The sequence below is a fragment of the Meleagris gallopavo genome, chromosome 1 (assembly GCF_000146605.3).
Source record: "Meleagris gallopavo isolate NT-WF06-2002-E0010 breed Aviagen turkey brand Nicholas breeding stock chromosome 1, Turkey_5.1, whole genome shotgun sequence".
NCBI classification, from domain to species: Eukaryota; Metazoa; Chordata; class Aves; order Galliformes; family Phasianidae; genus Meleagris; species Meleagris gallopavo.
The window spans coordinates 76191044-76215004 of NC_015011.2; the positions used below are offsets into that span (position 1 = coordinate 76191044).

Below are 23961 nucleotides of genomic sequence, written 5' to 3' on the forward strand. Positions count from 1 at the left end.
TATTTGTCCCATCTCACTCACTATCCCACATGTGAGTGCTGTGTGGTGTAAACATTGGCAACCAGGCCACAGGTCACAGAGCCTACAAGTCTAGGTGCCAGCAGCTAGAAAATGGTGTGCAGCTCACAGCAAGTGAAGAAAAAGTGGGTCACAAGGACCTAAGTCTGTGTGTCACCAAATAGAAATACCTGCCCAAGCTTAATTTTCCCAGTAAATTTAATTCTGAGTGCATGTGTGTACATGAAACATGTTAGCAAGCTGCAAGTTAATAAAGCTTGGTGAGAAGAAGGCCTGCATCTACAAAGACCTAAGGTCCAGGCTGATGTCTGGATAAGGGATCTGGGTCCAAACACAGGCATGAGGTAATGAAGTATGCTAATATTTAAAACACCCCGAGTGTGCTTGTGAGAAGAGGGTTCAAAAAATGAGGAGCATGAGCAAGACTTTGCCATCTGTACTTACTTCATTGAATGCTACATGCTGAGGCTCAAAGTTGGGGAACCTGTACTGGCTTAGCAGCAGCCAAACCTGGACTGAGAAAGAGATACCTCCTGGCTCCCAAAATGCACAGGGCTGGGTTTCAACAGCTAGGAAGGAGCAGTCACCAGGTGGAGAGTCTGATGAATGTGGTAGTTTCTTAACATCTTTCACAAAGTGTATTACAAACCTTATATCAGATCTTTTTTTCCTCTCAGTTTTCTTTTAGATACTGACAAATAAATGTAGGCAGATGATGCTATACATTTAATATAGTTTCATATTAGAAATGAAAATAGAAAGGGTGTATAACTCATGGTTTGTCTACTACCTGCAAGAGCTTAAATGAAGCAGTTCAGGTAATTATCCAGGTCAGCTTGAGAGCATTAGTCTAAATCCAGCTCTACAGCTAGGCAAAAAAAATTTAGGACCCATTATTTGTGCAGATTTAGTGAAGATAATTTAAAATAGTTTTCATGGCTTTTCCCACATGTTAAAATGTCAGTATTTTAAAGAAAATGTAAATCTGATCCAACTCAAACCCATGGAGGCCATCGCTAAATAAAAATCAGGTTGCTCTTGAAGTAGTGCCTTCTATTTATTTCCATGGAAACTACAACAGATACAAAGATCACAATAACATTATTTGAAAAAGCACATTCTCAGCCACACTGTTTTGCAACACAGTCACTACCATTAGCTATGTATTTTCTTCAGTGATAAACAAAAGTCTGCGTGCCGCAATCAAAAAATCTCTACCAGCAGAAGTGACTCACTGTCACTGCCGCCACTGCTGAAATACACCACCCACTACCTCATTATGCTTACATCCACTGTTCGGTCTTCACAAACATTCCGGTATCATCAATTAATGTCAATGGGTACCCTTTCCCCCCCCCATCGAGGAATTCAATGACACACCCCTGCTTCATCTGCATTTCTATGTCAGACTGCCCCTCTGCTGCCATCTGTCACATGGCAACAAAATGTAATGGAATACTAATGGGAAGGTTCAGCCTCTACTTCCATACCACCAATACCACCAACATTCACCTATGATGTCGTGGGCCAACATAATAAAATAGGAGGCATTACTTTTGGATCAGCCCTCCTACTTTAAAATTAAAACTGCTTATTTTGACTTAATTTAAACATTTGTTGACCACTACTTAAATTGAAATAACACATCCACAAAGAAATTTGCTTTGGCTTATTTATGGGACAGTCTACAGCTCAAACAACTGCAAAGCAGAGGATAAATTTCTCCCATTTGAACACCTTGAGTGAGCCTCTACTCATTCTGTGCAATAAATGCAGAGAACTGAAAGAGTGAGAAAACAGAAGGTGCTAAGGCTGGTTAAATATGTCTGAATTCCCTTACTTTTATTTATAGGACAGTCATAGCTTTACGTATGAAAGAAAACATTTAAATTTAGTGCATTAAATAGACATATATGGTCTGATACTACATTACACCAGATGACAGAGCGTCTTTCAGTGGACTTTTTACTTGGGCCTCTTGCAAATTTATCTAAAAGGGTTCGTATTAGGTAATGGTACAAGACCAGAGCACTGCACAACAGCTAGCAGTCTGATCATTCAGCAAATCAGCATTCCACTGGTGTAATTTTAGTATTGGCCATTTCTAACAGCGACGCTCAGCTCACACACCATAAATTCACATAATAACTTACTTTACAGTAACTTGTTAATGTGCTTTTACATCACTGAACACAGAAGGCTAGCATACAAGATATATTTTTTCTCATACTCACACATGAAAGACACATACTGTCTAAAAAAATAATTTTACCAGAACTGACAAGACTTTCTTTTAGAATCAACACAGGTAACTCTATAGACAGATCAGTTCCAGTATCTGAGATACAAACCCAGAGTGATTTCAGTTCCTTTTCAGGAGAAAAGGAAGAAAGATTGGAACCAGATGAAATGTAATACCGTATTATCAGCAGTGAAAAGCAGAAGGAAAGAATGCACAATTCATAGAAATTGTGCAAAAAGAAATGGCATTTTGTTACTTGCCAATAACTGATGCAGACAGTCATTTTCTTTCTATTGCTGTTTTAATTGGCATTCACATCTAACTTGTTTAAAAATGGACATCAGAATTAAATTTACTCAACATTTCATTAAAAAAAAGTTTTTCTTCAGCACAAAGTAATTTCTGTAATTCTGTAATCTCTTGTTTTTAATCAAAATTCTAGACATTCTACCTGAACAACAAGCTTCTCTAGGAAGCACTAGCATAGCTTTTGAGAATCATCCCAAACCACTGTATGATGTTCTGATGCTTTCACCAAACAAACTGCTTACCAATTGAAAAGCAAAGCTAATAAAGCTAACTGAATGTTAAGACGAGAAGCTTGAATATACTTCCTGCTAGCTATTTTTATTTCAAATTTTAAAGAAACTAGAACCTCAAGACAGAAGTACTGTAAATCACTTGTTTCTACTGGACTATCACCTTAGTTCATAATTAAAAGCTGAAGCTGCCAATATACCTTGTGGGCATTGCAGCCCTGCTTTCCAGCAAAAGCCCCAGCAAGATGACAACTCCTGAACTGAACCCATTAAAAAGCTGTCTACTGTGCCACTCATGCTTTAATACCTGCACATTATAAGGTTATACACAAATATTTAGTCTGCCTGTGACAGTCTTTTCACCCTGGATATAACAAACTCCCTGCTACACAGCACTAAGGATCCAGTCACACATTGCCACCTTACAAAGTAGTTTCGCTGGAAAGTCAAGATGAAAAAGTGACCAGTAAGTCATTTACTTGGCAATTTTTAGGATGAGGTTTCATGGCATTCAAATGGAAAGAAATGATGAAAAGAAACAGTAGAAAGAGAAGGGAATCTGTCACCAAAACTGTTCCTCAAGTGAAAAGTGAAATGCATTAAATATGGAAATTTATATTTATAAAAATATAAACATTACAAAGGCATAGCTATAGATTGGATTTCTATAGATTGGATTTATATGACACTATACAGCTCAACTTGTCAAGTACCTGAAGCCATAGTCACCTCCTCGATGAAACACTAAATTGTTATAGACTGGTAAGTTACTTCACTGATTACATTAGGTAATTATACCAAAAACATTGACTGGTATGAGTGAATTATGAATGAAACTGAACGTCTTCGTGAATACCAAAAGAAGCAAATGGAACAACACATTAAAAAGGATGGCTTTGTTTCAGAACACTGTCCCTAAAGCACCATTTCCTAGCAATGAAATTCAGGAGTGTGCTGCTTATATCAAGACCAAAAAGCCTGTGCACAAATAACTCATCATCAGCATATCCTGCATCCTAACATTAGAAGATGCTGAAAAGGTTGCAGCATATCACATGCACCACTCCCCGTCCTCTAACCCCAACAAGAGAAGAATTATGGATACATATTTGGAAAAAGTTTAAGTGTGGAAAACAGATGTGATTCAACAACATACGCAGGATCTATATTGAATAAAATCAGAAAGTCTTCGAGGAAAATAAAAGCTCCATAATTGTTGACCCCTAGGCCAAAAATTAGCTCATCATTATCATTTAGGAACCCTAGAAGAAGACAGTGGCTATCCTGTCATCTTTGAGTCCAGACAAGTCAGACACATCTTGGTATCTGTCAGTAAGAGCGAATTAAGTTTTAAGATAATGAGAGTGTGCAGGTAAAAATCAGCTTAGTTTATGATTTTGTAAACAAATATCACTTTCCCCTTCCATAGGATCTCACACCAAATTTTATTACTCTAATTTCTCTACACCAGCAGCTGAGATATAAACTTTCTATTTGTGAATTAAAATTCATATTATGTAAGGTTCTGGTGGACAACATAACATTTGGATTTTGAAGTAAAGTAGTACGGTGTAAGATCTTACATGTGCTAAGGAGTTACTTCAAACAAATCTTAGATATCAATGTGAAAAAGTCTTGACTGTAAGGGGAAGAGACTGAAAAAAAAACCAAATTGCTGTATTTCTTACACAGTCTATTTATGTACGTGACAGATTAATTCTACCTATTTCACACTCTGCATGACTTAGTTGGAATACTATACAGATTAACAAAAAACCTAAATAGAACTGATCCAAGTCTGAAGAGAAGAAAAATGTTAAAAGGAAAAGAAATAATGGTACAAGAAAGCCCAGAAAGGTCAGAAACAAGAGTTACATGTATCTAGGTCAACAGAGTTCTGAAATAATAATTTCAAGAAACTGTAGAAAGTAATTTGTACAAGATAAAGTTGTATCAAACTAAAGGTCACAGGAAAAATACAAAAAGGGCTCTTCTTCCAGGAGCTGAAAGAAAATTTATGCTTTCCATTGTCTCTGTCTTTCCAGTACTATGGTATATAACAAACCAAACACAATGCTCTTTGAAATTATCTTCTGAGGAAGATGTAAAAATTTTCCGTGTCCATAACAACACAAGAAGGTCAGTAACCATATTATGGACTCCGACATGAGTCCTCTAGCAAACTGAAATTCTATGCATGAAGGCATCACTTTTACTTAACCGACTTCTGTGATGCAGGATATGATTTCTGAAAGGGAATAAGAAGGAAGAAATTTCCATCTAAGTCTCAGATGTTCTAGCTTCTAAGTCCAGTGTTTCATTCCCTATGTATTTTTATTGCAAGTTACGTTCTTAAATTTTTGCAAATGGATTCACTGAAGAGTGAACTATCAGGGCTACAAAAAAGTTTCTCATTGTTCTATCCAGAAAAGGCAGAATTATGGATTCTTGCTCTCTTGTCCCCACAAAACTTTGTATTCATAACACACACATATTCCTAAATACAAGAGAAGACAGAATGTTTTAGTGAGAAAAATTAAGGAAATATGCCAGGATAGCATAGAAAATTAAACAGCAAAGAACCAGTCTCACCTCATCTGCAACTAGTATATACATCTGCTATTCGAAGTCTAGAAAACACGTTGCATTTTTATTTGTTCATAATGTACTGAACTGAAAGCAGATTTCGTTTTATAAATGAAATTTTAGGAAAACTACCAGAAGCTCTGTCTCAGCATTAGGACCCTGATTTGCCTGGGGTAAAAAGTAAAAAGTTAATTCCAGGAAATGTATGTGATGAGGGAGCAGTACAAACAAAAACAAACAAAAAAAACCTGTGTTCTATTAAAGTGTTTAAATTCTTGGTCTGTAATCATAAACTCTACTCTCAAATTCAAAATTCAATTTAAAAACATGTTAGAGCTTCATCAAACTTCAGCAAGGTTAAATCTTCCACTGCATGTTTATTTTCATGTACTTAAGGTTCTTCCCTCTCCAGAGTTGTTAATCCTGAGCATTGTTACTGAATCTGAGACAAAGACCCCGTAGAATCCTAGTGATATGCCACATTAAACTAGCACTGATGAAAGCTGTAGAAGCATTTGGTTTGGAACAAAAAAAAAAACAACAACAAAAAAAAAAATTATTTCAGTAAAAGCAAGTAAAGTTATCTTTTGTGCAAATTGTACCTGACTATTTGTATTCACTCACTTGTTTTTCTGGATGCACCGGTAAGCCTAGATGTCTCAGGAATTTATTTCAGTAATCTATATATTCATTTCAAAAAGTGCTGCTAATGCACTTAATGCACACTGCATTCTGAGGAGAATTTTGGTCTTAACAATCAAACTAGACAAATCTAAACACGGTCACTGCAATAATAGCTGTATTCATTTCCCTCATATACCAGATTCAAAGTCAGAAGCAAATTCACAGTTTGCAAGCCAGAACATGTTATACAGGTTATTTACAGCCGACCACTGAAGTCACCAAAACCTGTCAATGATGTTAAACAAGACAAAAATAGACCATCTTCCTTGTTTTTCTTAAATAAACTTATATTCATAAAAGATGAAGGAACAGAAGCCTGGAGGAAAAAGAACTCTCCTCATCACACCCACTACAGAAGCACTAAACCATTCAACCTTCCTTAGGAAAAAAAAAAAGTGCTTCAAGGAAAAAAGTCAGGATCATGTCCATGTCTTCATGTTTTCCTTTTCTGCCTAGATTATCAGCAATATAAATTTTTTTTTTTTTTTAATTTTTCATACCAAAACTGGCAGGTTTTAATGTCTGCTCTCTTGTGACAGCAACAGGGCCTGAGGGAACGGCATGGAGCTGCATCAGAGAACAGTCAGATTGAGGGTTAGGAAAAGGTTCTTCACCAGAGGGCAGTGGGGCCCTGTAACAGATCACCAAGGCAGCAGGCAAGGCCCCAAATTTGCCAAGAGGTCAAGGAGTGTTTGGAAAATTCTCTCAGACATTGTGTGCTCCTGTGCGGAGCCAGGACTTGAACTCAATGATCCTTGTGGGTCCCTTCTAACTCAAGATATTCTATGTTTATGTCATTTCACATGCCACTGAGAATAATTATTTTTAAAAATTTCAGTCCCTAATATCACATGAAAATCTTCGTATTCATCCAAGTGAAAGACTTCAAATTTAACCACCACAAACATGATACTTCCTCAGTCACCTATAAAGAATACCTAATGCTAATCCTACAAATGGTAATCTACTAACCAGATGACTTGCAGATGAAAAACAGTAACAAAATCAAAACAAAGGAAGCTGCTTTTCCCTCTCATTCTATTTAAATGAAGATATTATCAAGTAATGGAACTAAAAGATATGCATTGGATTTCTTAGAAAGTTACTTTCAGAACATACCACATAAAATCAAGTTACATGAATTCAAAGAGAATGATTGATAAAAATTGGTTTCAGAAAATCGCAAGTCCAATTAATTCATCTACATTTCATGTTTTCAAGCTGTGCTACTCACGTCCTACAGAATAAATTTTCTAATCTCCAATTCAGCAACAAAGAAATAGAGCTTTAGTTATGAATGAATAAAATAAGAATACTTACGCTGACCCCATCGGCCTGTTCTTGGGTTCAAATAATTTGGATAAAGTCCATTAGGACGATCCATTTTTTGGAGTAACTTCCGAATGTGCATGACCTAAATTAAATCAAGAGTCAGGATCACCACTAACAACTTCAATCTGCTCTGCATACTGTTAAATCTAATATTTTTCTTTTCAGACATATTTTCTTAATTTGATCTGAGTAAGTTTTTTTTTTTGCTTTTAAAGTGTTGACACAAACATCTTTTAAAGTTATGACTTTAAGTGCTTGTTGCAAGAAATGAAAAACTTTTGCTGAAAGATTTGTATTTCAAAAAGTGAATCTGCTCAGTAAGAAAGAATTTACTTGTTACTTAAAATGCAATTAGATTACAGTATGTTACAAAATGTTGTACAAAAGGCAATTTCCTTTAATGCAATTTATGATGAAACAGCATAAAAGTCACTTGTATGACAGAAAAAACTAAATTTGAGACCCACCTTGTTGTAATATACTGGGTCTCCTGTTAAATAGCTTAGGTGGACAAATTCCATATGTAGAGTACCAAACTCAGCAAGGATGCTGCTGCCTGCAGAAGCCCAGCCCCAGTTCCGACCCACACCACTGAGTTTCAAGAAATATGTATGAAAATCAGAAAAAAGAACACACAAAAAAATCATAATTACCATACACAATGCTAGTAACAAGTACGATAGCAAATTAAAAAGGTAACATCAAAATAATAATCTATGCTTAAGATTACAAGAATTGTGGCATGACTGAGTGGTTGGTTAGTTAATGGGATCTTCTTGGAAAAAAAAATATTAGAAGTTCATCAACGAAAAGACCTGTGATTGTAATTCTGTGCATCAACACGTTGATTCAATGCCTTAATAACGAGCCCAATCTCAATTGTCATTTATTCATTCCATAGTCCTAAGAACAACAATCAAAAGCAAATATCAGATGAGTATACTACCAAATGTGGCAGAATTCACTTCCTTGTTCTGTCAAACATCTGCTTATCCTTACTTGTGTGGGATACGCTTAATGTCAGTATTTGATGGTTCAGTAAGATGGGAGTGGGCCTTATTTGTGTCTCCACAGGAAAACTGTATGTCTATAGCAAGCAGAATATTGCGAGTTCCTCAGACTGGCACAAGGAATCAACAGGCTGCATCATGCCGTAAATCTTTTGCACTCAAAGACATCTCGGTAAGTCATAACTCCTAAATTACCTCTGGTTTAATTTGATTCACGAGTTTTCACCATCTTCCAGGATTGAGTCCTTTAACTTATGAAGTTAACTATATTTTCCTGGAGATTATTGGCGCTTTCTCTCAAATAAGATATCAGTAAAACTACAATAAGATAGCAATGTCTTTATATTCCTTTTTTTATAAATTAGAAAGAATAAAAATGTAAACAAAAAAAACCATCAGTAACGGAGCAGAAATTACAGTTCTCACATGAGACAGAATACGTTTAAAAATGCAGTAACCACTGCTGAAAAATTACAGAAACAAAATTATAGCCTGCGGTTTTTCTTTCGTTCATCTCTCACAAAGAAAGAAAATGAACATTAAAAATACAAAAACTAATAAAATAAAAGTTGCTCATTTTTCAAATCCTTCTATCAGGTCCTTTTTTATTGCATGTCAGTCTCATGATAAGTGTTCACATATACATATGCCACTGTCACTGCCTCCTTGCATGCCAGCTACTGTATTTTCTGTTGTGATGCCAGCAGGCTCTGTACATTACCAGGAGGTGGATACAGCACAAGCATTAATTAACGAGAAAGTTCTCATGTCCCAGTAATAAAAATATAAAAAATGCCTTGTGTCAAAAAGTGCTTTCAAAATTTGAGGAAAAACTCAGCACTAAACAAGCAATACAAGATAAATTAGTAATTTTGTTCCACAAGGCAATCTAAGTTCAGTATACACTGAATGGCAACCTAAAGGAGCCTATCCCTCTCCCCTGACCATAGTAGATTTCTGCACATTAGCTTTTATACAGCTGAACTGCAAAATAAATTAATACTTCCTCAAACATTTTGAGATTTCTGAAAGTAACACACAGAAGTGCATAAAAATTTGCATAATAACCAGTAAATTCAATTATGGCCTGCAAACATTTTTGTTTTTTCATAGGAACATGGTTTATAATGACTAAAGAACTAATATTTAAGCTCTAGGACAACATATGCCATAATATGGTCTAACAGCATGTTGAATTCTTATTTGGAATTAGGAAAAATATTAATGGTCACAATTTATTGCAGTTAATGAAGTAGGATGGTCTGAAATCTGTTAAAGTTATTTTTAAGTGCCAGGAATAACAACTTGTCACCATCTTCTACAATTGTACTACTTAGAATTACTAATAGCATACGTCATGTTTTCAAGTTAAGGAAGGTTGAGAAAAACACTTCCCCACAAAAGAAAACTCATTACCTTTTCAGATTTACCATTGCCCATGGTATACCCGTAGGCGTGTTGAAGGCTGGAAGAAGTTTTCCTGCCAGTTGCACTGCTTTGATCTTGAAAACCTAAGATAGTAGGATCAATTGCAGACAGTTACAAATTCTGATTATCTCCAAGAACTATAAAGATGGAAATTTCCTTGTCCCACCCACTTCTTTACATAAGAAAAGCACTACAATGAAAAAAAAAGAAAAAATTGAACTTCTCATTTATTTTCACTGTTCATTTCATGAACACCACTAAAATTTGAACAAGAGAAGAAAACTTGTCATTTTAATGTCTCTGCTTCCATCTCACCAGCAACACTGTTTATATTCCTATGAAAGAGCCCCCAAACTCTTTCCACCAATATTATTTCAAGTGCTATCTAAAGCAATCTTTAAAATATACTCACTTTCGCAGTGAAAAGCAAAAGAGAATTCTCCCACATAACACACAAGTGTTACGTAATTTTAATTTACAAATTTACAACCCTTTTAAGATATGGTTAATACAGACAGAGCTGCTGACTTTTTATGAAAGCTGTCAAAGCAAAATGACACATACACAGTTTCCCAAAACTCTGTTTTCATTGATAATACATTACAAAAATTTAAAAAGGCTTAATATTTCCTCTCAAGTCTGACTACAAATGCAATTTACTGATAGGACAAAATGACTTTTAATTTCCAGAGTTGTTATTCACTCACGTCTGTATCAGAACATAAACCTGTAATACCTTTATTTAGAATCTAACGTTTATGAGCTAAATGAGTAGATGGGAGAAAAATCCTTCTAAGCTTGTAGGAAGAATCTTTTCCAAGAAGCCATATTTGGCAGATGCCAATGACATACAATCGTTTTTGCCAGCTACTTGCTAGCATACATTTTAATTAACTCAACGTGAATATTCTCTGGAAGTATCTTCTTTATTGGGAGACAACATTATTTATCAGTTACAAGTGCTGCATAAACATTTAACAAAAGGAGCTACTGTTGCCCTAATTAACTTAAGCTTTATGAACACACACAAAAAAACCCACAATTATTAACTACCAGATCAATATTCTATAATCAAGAGAAATAAAAGCTTTGAGTAAATCTAAAAGACAGCTCTGTTGAACTGATAAAAAATATTTTTCCCTTTTGTGAAGTGTAGAGGAAGAAAAAAGATGTATACTGGGGAATCTGAAAAGTAAGCAATCAAGACCATTCTCATTTTTCATATGAAGGTAAGAAAAGATCAATATCTTAATATTTTAGAAGATGACTAGTAAGACATGCAATAGACAAAAAAGAATATTAACAGTGATATCTAACTGTATTTGATGCAGTGGACTATGGAGAGATGGAAGTGGATCTGAAAGTAATGAGCCAGGAAAAGACTTCTACACAGATAGTCCAAATGAGTTTTAAAATGAGGTATGTCTAAACCAGAAAAGAGGATATTGGAATCATCAGAATGGAATTTGATGGAAATGTGAAGCAACAGAAGCAACGTGGCTTAAATGCTTTTCAGCAACAACATCGGCAAGAGACAGTCTTTGAGAAAACATGCAGAAACTTAACAGTAAAATTCATAAAATGCTCTAACTTTGAATAAAGGACTAAGTTAAAATAGGAAAGCATACTATAAATAAGAGGGACTGTATAGGTAGAGTCTACGGTAATTGGGAAAAGAGAAGCCCTGAAGAGAAATAAAAGACATGTATTTGGGCTGAGACATACAGATTACTTGCTTTGAATCTATAAATGCACGTCAAAAGTGCAGGCAGAAATTTTAGATTTTTAGATACTGGACAGTTCAAGACCAGACAGAGCCACTACAATCACCTGAAGTGAGTTAACCTCTCTAATGCAGAGCCACTTCAGTGCTTGCTTACTCCATAACAGAATTACAAATTCCTCTTAGACATTACAAAGTTTGGAAAGACATTTCTGGCATGAATTTCTTTACCTTCCATTTTTGGATTTTTTTTGGACCCTTTGGAACTCTACACATACAATTGTGTGTTTCTATTACACTCATTAATAAAGGATATTGAAACATTATGGCAAGAATGTTCAGTGGGAGAATGCTCCTAGAAACATCCCCACTAAAATAATTTCTCTATTTATGTAATATTATCCAGTTTTTGCTCAATTTGAAACATGCTACAACAATTTAGGGAAAAAAACTATAGTTTTGGAAGCAGTTTTTTAGAAATTGTATATAAAGCACAGGTTGAGATGAGCTGTTCATGAATATAAACAAGGGCAGGGAAGGAAATACTGTGCCAGCCATTTCAGCATGTGAGAAATTCAAAGGTCAGTGAGTCAGTGTAAAGTTGTGACTGTTCGCTCAGACAATGGAATCAGTAGTACCTGTTGAAAACTTGCTGTGATTGGAGACACCTTCCTGTTACCTCTGTTGAGCTGAGGATTTTAAGTACTGCTGATTTAGCACCAATGAGTAAAATTGTACCTTTGTTTACCTTTTTCATTAAAGTAAACACTTGAATTAACCGCAGACAGGCCATTACTTTATATTAGGGTACCGTCTTGCTAACTGCCATTTCAGAATGCTATATCTCATTACTTCTTCTGGATAACAAAGCTCTGCTGAGCTAATTAAAATAGCTTCTATTACTAAGTTTTAGACACAAGTGCAGGAGTAAATGCATTAGGCTCTAACTTCTAAATAACCTAATGACAGCAGACAGCATGATTACTTATCATACAGCAAATATGAGTAATTAATTTTTTCAAAATGAGTTGAACCAACAGATTCCATTCCAGCCTTGTAGTGTTGGACAATTAACTGCTATTTCAAGAACAACACAAACAAGAAGAACAGAGAAGAAACAAAATGAACAGATGCCTTGAATACATAAAATGGTAAAAGAATTGTAGTTACTTAGTCTAGAGAATGATGTTCAAGAGAAGACAAGATAGCAACTTTTCAGTACATACAAGGTCAATACATGGAAAAATGAAATATTCTGTTTTCTGCAGATGTGAAGAATAAAAACAAGCATGAAGTCAGATTACAACGCTTATCCATTAAAATACTGAATGCAATTAATGCAGGGAGTATCCAACAGCAAGACTATATTCAAATCCTCAAGAATAATGCTTGGCCCAATTTAAAATCTTGACCTGATCTAAAATAGTTATTCTACCTTCAGAGTTCAGGTTGCAGTACTGAACTCCTTGTAGTCTTTTTGTATCTAACCACCCATTTAAAATCCAACTTGCCTGTTAGGCAACTTTCTGTATGAGTAACAATAGAGGCCAGTGGAGCAATTTAATGCTGAAAACCAAGATGAGCAGTATTACTGCAAAAAAAGAAAATGTAACTCCTTTAATAAGTCTTTGTTTCATTGCCCGTTTACATATATGCCATGCCACTTAAGAAGAAAATGCACATATGCCAGGTGAGCAGCTTTAAATTCCAAAGACATATAACATCCCATGTTTAAGACAGAGAACACCCAAATTTTAAAATATTCCTAGGGAGTTCCCCACTGCAAGTAGTGGTATCCTGCTAACCAGAAATGAAGAAATACGTTCCTTTTTAACATATTTGCTTCTTGTCAATACCACAGATAAAATGAGAAAGGCCTCTCATGACAAGAGAGGTGCAATAAGATTCAGGTAACATTTGAGGTATCATAGCATGAAATAGAAGTGGGAATGCACTTTAGCTATCTTTTATAGATGAATATGAGTAATGACTGGTGAAGTCTGTAACACATAAAATTTGTCCTGGATAAAATAAATCTGCATTTACGTGAAATTGAGCAAGGCAGTTAAAAACTACAATATGTACAGTGTGAGAAGATGCAGAATTATATGAGTATACTGCACAGCACATGTTCAACAAAGGACTACATGCAGATATTGTTAAAGCATGACTCTAGCTAAGGGCCTTTCACTGTCTCTTGTGAATTATGATTACCAAGCACTTGACAAACAAGACTTAGCATTTCTAAAACACAAAGTTTTTAGACAAGAGAAGACTTGTCCTACAAGGGGATGCTCTGCAAATTTACCTGCTGTAAAAATTACCTACCTGCAACAGAAAAAATTTAACATGGAAAAAGTCAGACCCATCTCAGAAGTCTAAAAGTGAAAAATACAGGAATCAACTTGAAACTAGACTATGGTGTAAACTGGCTCTGTCTTCTTTGTATGCTTCCTTCATATGTATATACAGGTATTTATATTATATTATGAGATTCCCCAGAGCACTTCTCCTGGTTAAATAGTTCCAACACTCTTAGCGTTTCCTCATACAAGAGATCCTCCTGTCCCTTAAACATCTTCACAGTCCTTTGTTAGATTATCTCCAGTATGCCAACATCTATCCTATATTGAGGAGCCCAGAACAGGTCCCAGCATCCCAGAAGTGGTCTTACCACTGCTGAGCAGAGGGAAAGAATCACCTCCCACAGTTATGCAGCTGTTGAACTGCTCAAGGTTCCAGCCAGCCCATTTCTCCAGCCTGCCCAGGTCCCTCTGGATAGTGGCATGTGTACCTCTGATAGTATCTTTGATGAATCAGCCAGGCCTCCCGGTTTTGTACTATCTGTAAACTTGCTGAGGGTACACTCAGCAGATCCAAATCATTAATGAAGATATTGAATGGAACTGAATCCAGTACTGACCCCTCAGGTACATCAATAATAGTTACTGGCCTCCAAATAGACTTTGTGCCACTGGATACTACCCTCTGGACACATTCATTGAGCCGGTTTTCAATCCACATCACTATCTGCTCATCCAGTCCATATCTTAGCAGCTTCTTTGTGAGTACCTTATTGAATTCCACAATGAAAGTCTTCCTGAAGTCAAGGCAGACAACATCCAGACCTCTCCCCTCATCTATCAAGCCAGTCATTCAATTGTAGAAGTTTATCACGCTGTTTGAGCACCTTTTATTCTTTGCAATTCCATGTTGGCTACTCCCAGTTACCTGATTGTCCTTGGAAACAGGTTCCAAAATCTGTTGTTCCATTACCTTCCCAGGGATCAAGATGAGGCTAATCTATTTTGTAAGTCTCCTTTCCCTTTTTGAAAAAAGTAGTTACCTAAGAGTGATGACATCCATCTTGCTTATCACCTTTAGTGACCAATGACACTGCTGCAAGGCATGGGACAGTTATATGCTGAAATTTACACAGGGGAACCAAAGAAATTGGGCATGAGTCTTTTAAGAGCCTTTAAAATTTTAAAACACTGCTAAATCCACTCTACTGTAAGCATGGGATCAGTTACATCTGTTTTTGCAATTATTTGTCCCCTTGTACTACAAGAACACTGATATCTCAAGAACAACTGGTGTAAGACAACAACGTTCGTCAGTATTACACAATTGGCTGATTTACTGGTTTCAGAACTAAGAAATGGTTCATAAAATATTTTAACTTTCCAAAAATAGAAACAACAAAAAAAACCATTACCAGTTCAGCAAACTGAAAATCTACAACTCCAAACGTATTGCACCTGCTCCTTCCTTCAACCATGCTAATCTAGGCCTCTCTCCTCTCTTTAATGATAGTCAAACTGTTGGGTTTTTTTCCATGGGAAGAAAAATGCTTTTGTAAAGAAAATTTCTAAGACTCACATCATTTTCAAAACATGCAGACTGAGCTGATGTTTTGTTTAACCAATGACACTACAGATAAGGCTTTTACAAATATTTTACATACAAAAAAAACCCTGTCATACTGGATACCTCCCCACAAGATATGCTTTTGTTTAACAACCTGTAATGAAGAATGGTGGAAAGACAAGAAGGGCTCTCCTGTTCTAGATGATACATGAAATTGAGTGATATAACAGTTGCCTTCAATCTAAAAATGATGGCTAGTTAAACTTAATGTCTGTCTAGAGATTCAGCTTATGAAACATTGCTAGAGCATTGTAGAAGAACTATTCTAACTTCAAGGAAAAAGCTGCAACTGCATTCTGCACTCAATTTCTGAAAATAAAACGCTTAGTAAAGCCCAAAGAACTGTACAGGTCTATTCATCACCCACATCCTCAGATCTCTTCTTTCCTAGATGCTATAGACTGTTATGAGATAAAACTGTCATGTTCCTGTGTTTAGTATTTAAAAAAAAAAAAAGAGCACAGGCAAAAGAGATGGCAAGAATCTACCATCATATCAACATAATATCACATCAGTATGGAATGCACTAGACAACGTAGGAAAACTACCATAGTGGTAGTGCCTTAGGCGCTTACATGCTTTTCTTAACGTATAAATCCACTCAATCTAAACATGAGCAGAAAAAACAAATGCATAAAAGTACATCAATTAAATCCAGATAAAACATAATTTGGTAAACTTTACATATTTATATTTTACGATGGAGCAATATGTTCAAATACTGCTTCTTCAATATAAAATAATTTACACTATTGTAATTTTCTACCGGCACCTAGGAATTTGCAAATAGAATCTTCAAATGACACTATCTTTTATTAGAGTTTTCCAAAGCTGTTTCCTGGACAATAGACATGAGGAATCTAGTTAGTGCTGACTCTGGCATTTTATGAGCTAATGGTTTCACACTACTGATATTTTTCAAAAATCCACATTAAAAGTTTTGTGCACAATTAACTTGCTAGAAGTATCTGAAATTTTTGTTCTAGAAGATCCAAATGTAAAAAATTGGCATGCACTGTAAAACCAGCTAATCACATTTAAACTACCTGGCACTGGTTAACAGTATCCCAGTTAAACTGCATAATTTCTGTTCACTTCCTTGGCACTGGTTTCAAAGTTAAACTCTGTCCATTTTTAAAGAGTCTTCATATCTGAGGTGCTTTATACCAGTCTGTTAACATCACAGAACAAATGCTATGAGGATCTGGTAAATAAATACCTCCTAAATCAGATAATTCCGGAAAGATATAATGAACTGTCTAGGTGAGCCAGGAACTGGCTGTTTTGAGTTAATTCTCTCTTCTATTAATTTTCTATTATTATAAGGAAGTTGCTTTCAGCCCAGGAAATATTTTTTTTCTATATTATTCCTTCTTTTCTTAAATGAATTCTTTGCTGTAATTTTGCACATACTAACGTGACAGATTAGTTACCTTCTAGAAGTAACAATCCTGAATTTACACAACTTACCAAGAAGAATCACTCACATCTAACTATACATGCTTTAAAGATGCAAGTGGGCTTCTAAAACACCTACCATTCAAATGATTTTTTCTTGCTGTGGGACCTTCTAGCTCAGGGAATCAGACGTGAGGGTACAGAAAATGTCTGCTTAAAAGTCCCCCCGGTAGTTGCAAACAGCAAGATAAATCATTTTAGAGCAAAAAAGCAGAATATGGAGATTAAAATGTACCTGGATAGTCATCAGGGAACAAAACAAGAGTCATCTAGGGGAAGAAGTTCAGCACAGAGCTTTACCAGCAGCAAAGCCAAAGTGGTACCAGATAGGGCTTCCTGTCCCCCAACTCACACAAGCTGAAGTAACAGTGAAAAGAAATTAAAGGGCATGACTAAGAGCAGAAGAAGTAAAAGGCAGGAGGGGATGAATGCCAGAAAAAAGAATAGAGACAAAAGCATAGAAGGTAGTAACAAGAGACCATGAAAGAAATCAGGAATAAGAAACACAGTACCAGAGTCATAGAACTGTAGAGTCAGAAGGGACCTCCAGAGACCACCTATTCCAAACCCACGTGCTAAAGCAGGTTCCCTAGAGTAAATTACACAGGAAAGTAGCTAGGTAGGTTTTCAATAACTTCAGAGAATGAGACTCCACAGTCTCTTCAAACAGCCTGTTCCAGTCCTCTGTCACTCTGACAGTTCTTCCTTGAGCTAGTACAGAACTTCCAGTGTTAAAGTTTCTGCCTGTTGCCCTTAGTTCTACTGCTGCTTGCCACTGAAAAGTCTGCCCCCGTTGACTTAACTCCTGTACTTGAAATGGTTATAAACATGTGATGAGATCCCCTCCCAGCCTTCTCCAGACTGAAGAGTCTGAGGTCTCTCAGCCTTTCCTCGTATGGAAGGTGCTCCAGACCCTTAATCATCTTTCTGGCCCTCCTCTCGACTCTAACAGTTCCCTGTCTTTCTTGAACTGAGGAGCCCAGAACTGGATACAGTACTCCAGATTGGCCTCACCAGGGCAGAATAGAGGGAAAGGATTACCTCTCTCAACCTGCTGGCCATACTCTTTTTAATGCACCCTAGAATACCATTGGCATTCTTGACCACTAGGGCACACTGATGGCTAAACTGTTGTCCACCAGGACACCTAGATCCTTCTCTTCAGAGGTACTCTCCAGAAGGTCAGCCCATAACTTGTACCGATGCATACAGTTATTTCTCCCCAGGTGCAAGACTCTACACTAGCTCTGCTGAACCTCATCAGGTTCATCTCTGCCCAATTCTCTTGTCTGTCCAGGTCTTGCTGAATGGCAGTACAGCCTCCTGTCATGTCAGCCACTCCTCCCAGCTTCATATCATCTATAACCTTGCTGAAAGTGGACGCTATCCCTTCATCCAAGTCACTGATGAAGAAATTGAACAAGATTGGACCCCAGTACCAACCTCTGGGGAACACCGCTAGTTAGAGACCTCCAACTAGACTATATGCCACTGATCACAACTCTCTTGAGATCTGTCAGTCAGACAGTTCTCAATCCACCTACTGTCCACTCATCTCACATTTTCTAAGCCTCCTTACAAGGATATTGTGGGAGTCAGTGTCAAACGCCTTGCTGAAATCAAGGTACATAACATCCACTGCTCTCTTACCCCATCTAGTAAGCCAGTGATCTATCATGTTGGTCAAGCACAATTTTGCTTTGGTGTTCCATGTTAACTACCCCTTATAACTTTTTCTTCCAAAAGCCTGGTTCCAGAACAAGTTGTTCCATCAACTTTCCAGGGATGGAGATGAGGCTGACTGGCCTGTAGTTGCCTGGATCACCCTTCAAACCGTTTTTGAAGATTGGTGACACCAGCCATCCTCCAGTTTTCAGGGTGCTCTCCAGTTCTCCAAGACCTTTCAAAGATTGTAGAGAGAAGTTTGAGAGGTTTACCAATCATTTCTATCACCTCCCTCAGCACACATGGGTGCATCCCATGGGGGCCCACAGATTTGCGTGCGTTGTTTGGCCAAATGCTCTCTGATCAGACCCACCTAAACCAAAGGGAAGTATTCCGTTCCCCAGACTCTTACCTTCAGGTCCTGGGATTGCTGAGGGGCAGTCTTAGTAGTAAAGACTAATGCAAACAAGACATTCAGTATCTCTGCCTTCTCAGTATTCCCTGCTACTAGGACATACACTTCATTCAGTAGCAGACCCACACAATCACTAGTTATCATTTTACTACTGACATACTCAAAAAAGCTTTTCTTATTATCCTTGATCTCCTTTGCCAGATTTAATTTCAAGTGGGAATCACAGAAACAATGGCAGAACGGTTTCTTATCAGCAGATTCTTCTGATCTAGAACTGACCCTAAAATATGTGTCTCTTAAGATCCATCCCTTTCTAGACAAACGTATCCAGGCAAAGTAAATGGTATAATCCTATCTTGATGCAGTATGTTTTAATCAGCAATCAAAAACATTTTGCTACTACCAACTGTTCTACAGAGCAGAGTGACAGGCTATACTGTGGTCCTAAAAGTCTCAATCCAACTGATAATCCATTATCTCTGCAAATTCCAGAAAGGAAACAGTGTATTAGGAAACTTAAAACAGTTTTGAGGTAAAGTAATTAATGAGAGTCCTTTCCATGCAATAAAAGATATCTACCATTTCCTGTTATTAATCTCTGGCTTTTCTGGCAACATTTGCTCTTGATACATACTCCACTTCTGTCAAATATCTTCTTAATTTCCCTTATATTTCTGTCTATCATGTCATCTCTTTCATTCTTCAGCTGTGCTTACACTGATTCAGTTCCTATTTTCACAGTCATTCCTGTCTCCTGTTTCTCTTCAATGTGCTGCCAAGCTTTCAATTTCAAATCAATTTTGATTTCCCCTTTAGACTTTGGCAGAAATGACTCAGTCTTCCTTAGACTTATTTGCCTTTACAAGAAATTAAACAGTGTGAAACAATATATAATTTCATCCATGTACACTCATACTATGTACACTTCCTCCTCCCATTGGTACGATGTGAGAGATTACAGTGCAAAAAAAAATCACACTGAAAAAAAAAGCACATAGCTTTTACACAATGTCAGATATACTTCTTACATTGCACATGAAAGTGAGTAAATAGTATTTTGTTGTGTTTGCTTTTTTTTTAATGGATGAACTGGTTTGTTTTCAAAAGATTTACAGACGTATTTAGTTTATCTACTGTTAATACGTACAAATTATTAAAAAAAGTGGTAAACACAAGCTATGAGCTATGAATTATTAAGTAAGAAATCTCCATGGTTGCATAAATTCTGCAAGGCACTTGAAAAAAAAAAAAAAAACAACCACATTTATTTTGGAAAACGGTAAGAGAAATACCCTACATTCCTGCAAAATAATTTACGCATCTTCTTGCCAGAAGACAACGAGAAGTCTTGCAATCAAAAATCAGAAAGGCTCAGAGCAATGATCTCATCTTTTGTATAAAGCATAAATACCAAGTTAACTTTAAATACTACTTGCTGCCAGAGTGAAACATTTCTCCCATATACCGACTATTGATGCATCCAGGTTTCTGTACCTTTTCATGATTTTCCTACTATTTCTGATGCTTTTACACATCCTTTTCAAAACATTACTACCAAGAAGTTTACAGCATAACAATGAACTTTTATTAATGCCTTAAACATAAATAAATTCCTCTTCATCTTCAAATCTCATAAATCCAAATGCTTACAGGCTTTTTGTGACAGGATTTCATATCAAAGCTCAAATTCAAGCTGAGGTGAGTTCTTCATCTTCAAAGTCACAGCCTTTCAAAACGCATCCCACTGTTCTGCTGATATGGTCAACACTGGTTATTGCTGTGGGTTACTTTTCATTTAGTTTCTTTATTTCCTTATAACTAACAGCCAGAAACTTCATCACTGGCAACATTAAAGTTATTTCATTTGTACAGGTCAAAATTACCAACAGACTTAATTTCAATAGTTTTCTATTTACTCACCATTTCAACATTAGCAAAACAACATACAGCTATACGCTGTTATGAGAACAATTTTATTATCAAATGTCTATTAGATTGATGACTTCATTTTCTGCTAACTCAATCCCTGAGGCTGGGGAAGAGTAAAAATGGACTGACTCACAGATGCCTAGGTCAGTTTAAATGACCTTTTTTGAATATACATTGTTTCAGCTTAAGCATTTATTTGAAATGTTACATTCTGAACTAGAAAAAAAAATGAACATTACTAGGCCAGGGAGCTTCTTAGTCATTTCTAAGAAGATATTTGCTGATTTTCCAATTAATAAATTGTCATACAGTAAACTCTTGGCTTAGCAACCTCTTGATACCTAATGGATTTGAAAAGCTCATCTTTATCATACATTCTAACAGGCAACAAGGCTTTTCTGAGTAACATTTTGCTAGTTTTTACTGGTTTTGTTGTCTTTGTAGCATTCATGGTGTTTGTTTCTCTTAGTATCTGCTCTCCTCTAAGCTAATATTCAAATCCCTTTTTAAAGATGGAAATCTAAAGCACTGAATGTAAACAAGTTCCAAAATGTAAAACAAATCAAAGATGCCTTGTGCTAAAATGTGATCATGTCTGGAGTTGAATTTTATTTTTCTCTTAGAGTGAAAAGAGCAGCTTAAAAAAAAACAACAAACCAACTGTGCTCTCAACTAACCAAAAAGAATCCCAACTTCCTCTCAAAATGAAATCAGTTATGAAAACCCTTAGTGCAGAAGCTAGCAGAGGAAACTTAGTGGGTAGAAATTAGCGTTTTATACCACCAACAGTACTGCTAGTAAATGAACATTAAGAAAGATTCAGACACTGTGCTTGCTGAAAGCAGTGTCCATCAGCATCAGTATGACTGCTACACTACTGAAGAGGGAGATAAAAATTAATAGACATGACCATCAGGAAATACTCAGCATGCAAGTAGTGACAAATGATCTATTTTTTCTTAGCTTTTAAAACCCTTTCAGTGAACACAATCCAAACTTTAAGAATGGTTATTATTAAACAGTTAAGATACTTTCTATCATTAAAACAGCTCATCCTTTAATTCTACCACTTTAAAGCACATTACACCAATGATCAAACCTACTTCCAATCAACCTACAGCAGAGAAAACAAAAATGCTATGAATTAACTTTTCTCCTCTTTTCCACATCTACTGGTGCTATGTTGTACTAACATGCAGCAATACATTATTAGACTAAAAACTGACAGTCAAGAAAATGTTTACTACAGATCTAGTAAACAGAAATTGTACAAAAATTACAAACTGCACTTAGGCATGGTAATGCTTTAAGGGTAAAAAAAAAATTTCAGGTTGTCAGGACTAAGTTAGACCCTTGAGTTGTCCTGGACATTTACGAGTAAGTAGCTCATCCCATAGCAATAACCTGCAAATCTTTATTGGATGGGATGTACATAACGATGTCATCTTGTTTGAGTTTTTAACTTTTGACAAATTTAATATGAGTACATTCTTTCACAGATACAGTTAGACTAACACAAAACTAGCTCACAAAAAAAAATGCTGTCTTAGAGGAATAAGCCCATGTACACGTTCATAAGCTAATCGTGCAAAACACCAAATAGTTGGATCAGACTTGCCTGTCTTCTCTGTGACTGAAAACGGTCTCCTCACATTTGAACGCAGTTATAAAAAGAAATAAGGCATTCCCCAAACCTGAACCTGATGAACCTCCCCAAACCTTCCCTTCTTGTAAGACAGAAGGGAGAAGACCAGATTGAAAAACTGTATCTAAAAGATGTTTTCAGTAGTTTAGCTGGGAAAGGAGCAACTCCAAGAAGTTCTCACCAGAGGAATATATTTGTCTGCTGGGCTCAATTATTTAAAAGACACAAGTTTCTTTGCTCATCTCATTCATGCTGATATACTGCAGAGAAATTATCCAACTTGGCGAACCAAGTAGTCTCTGAAGTACCAGAAGCAGTCCTATATGCCAAATTATTTGAAATAAATGCAGCCTGAACACTTATTCATGAGTTCTTCTATTGGAAAATTAAAACAATATATATGATTGCTTAAGAGAAATGTTCTTTGACAAATTGTGAAGTGTTTAAAATCCACCGGTGAGATTGATGCCACAAAAATATTTCAAAAAAGACAATAGCTCAGCAGCCAAAATTTAAGAGAACACCCAGCCTTAAAATGCAGACAAAGCATTCAGTTTTGGCTGCACTCATCTACACAATGGGGCAAAAGCATTTTGTTAAGGTGCTAGTTCCAGGATACTTACTGGTTTATCTAAATAATCCGGTTACTGGTGATTGCTGCTCTTCCCCTGAGGTTGTTCATGTTCATGGTAAATGACCGCAAGGGTATGCTCTAGTTTAAGTTATCTGGAGACAAGATCAACATTCCTAGCTGAAAAGATGATGTGGCACCACTCTGCTGCTCAATGCTTGAGGATTTCAGTGATTACATAGTACTTAATGTGATCTGAAGTCCAAGTGACAGAAATAAAAATTTCTAGAAAGGAAGAATTCTTCACCATGGTCACTTACACTGAAGTAGGAATCATGACTCCTTGTAACAGTCCCACAGCTTAGCTGTTGCAACTGCCCCCTGGCACAAATTGAAAACCACAAGCGGCTGAGACTACTTTTCATGAAACACAACATGCTTATGTCTGAGAGCAGAAGAAAGCTTGTGTTCTGAGGGTCTTCAGAAGAAAACTGGTGGGTTAATAATGCTGACGTAGATGAAATTCAGCACCTGCCTCAAGTAAATATTTGGGATGATCATTCAGGGATTTTTACACCTTTTGTCAGGGTAAAGTAAATAGGCTGGAATTTCACTCTGCACTGGCACAAGCAATAGCTGCTATGAAGACTGTCTCCCAGAGGAGGTGCCACAGCAATCAGTTTTAAAGGTTGATTTGCCACTGGGTCACATCACCAGGATAAAGTACTGAGATCCTAGGAAACTCTGCTGTAAGAACTAAGCCTGACAGACTCTGGAGGCAGAGGA

At 36.5% G+C, this 23961-nt stretch overlaps 1 protein-coding gene across 3 annotated transcripts in view; it reads right to left on the minus strand.

Moving 5' to 3' along the window:
- MAN1A2 (mannosidase alpha class 1A member 2) overlaps positions 1 to 23961 on the minus strand; it is a 132143-nt gene that overhangs the window by 42190 nt on the left and 65992 nt on the right. For all 3 annotated transcript variants that reach the window (XR_795100.2, XR_002117709.1, XM_010718173.2), the window contains exons 6-8: positions 9828 to 9922; positions 7869 to 7992; positions 7390 to 7483 (exon numbers count right to left, since the gene is read on the minus strand). Coding sequence is in view for 1 of the 3 variants with exons in the window: in XM_010718173.2 (XP_010716475.1) it covers positions 7390 to 7483; positions 7869 to 7992; positions 9828 to 9922 (313 nt within the window). In the remaining 2 variants the exon portion in view is untranslated. The remainder of the gene's footprint in view (positions 1 to 7389; positions 7484 to 7868; positions 7993 to 9827; positions 9923 to 23961) is intronic.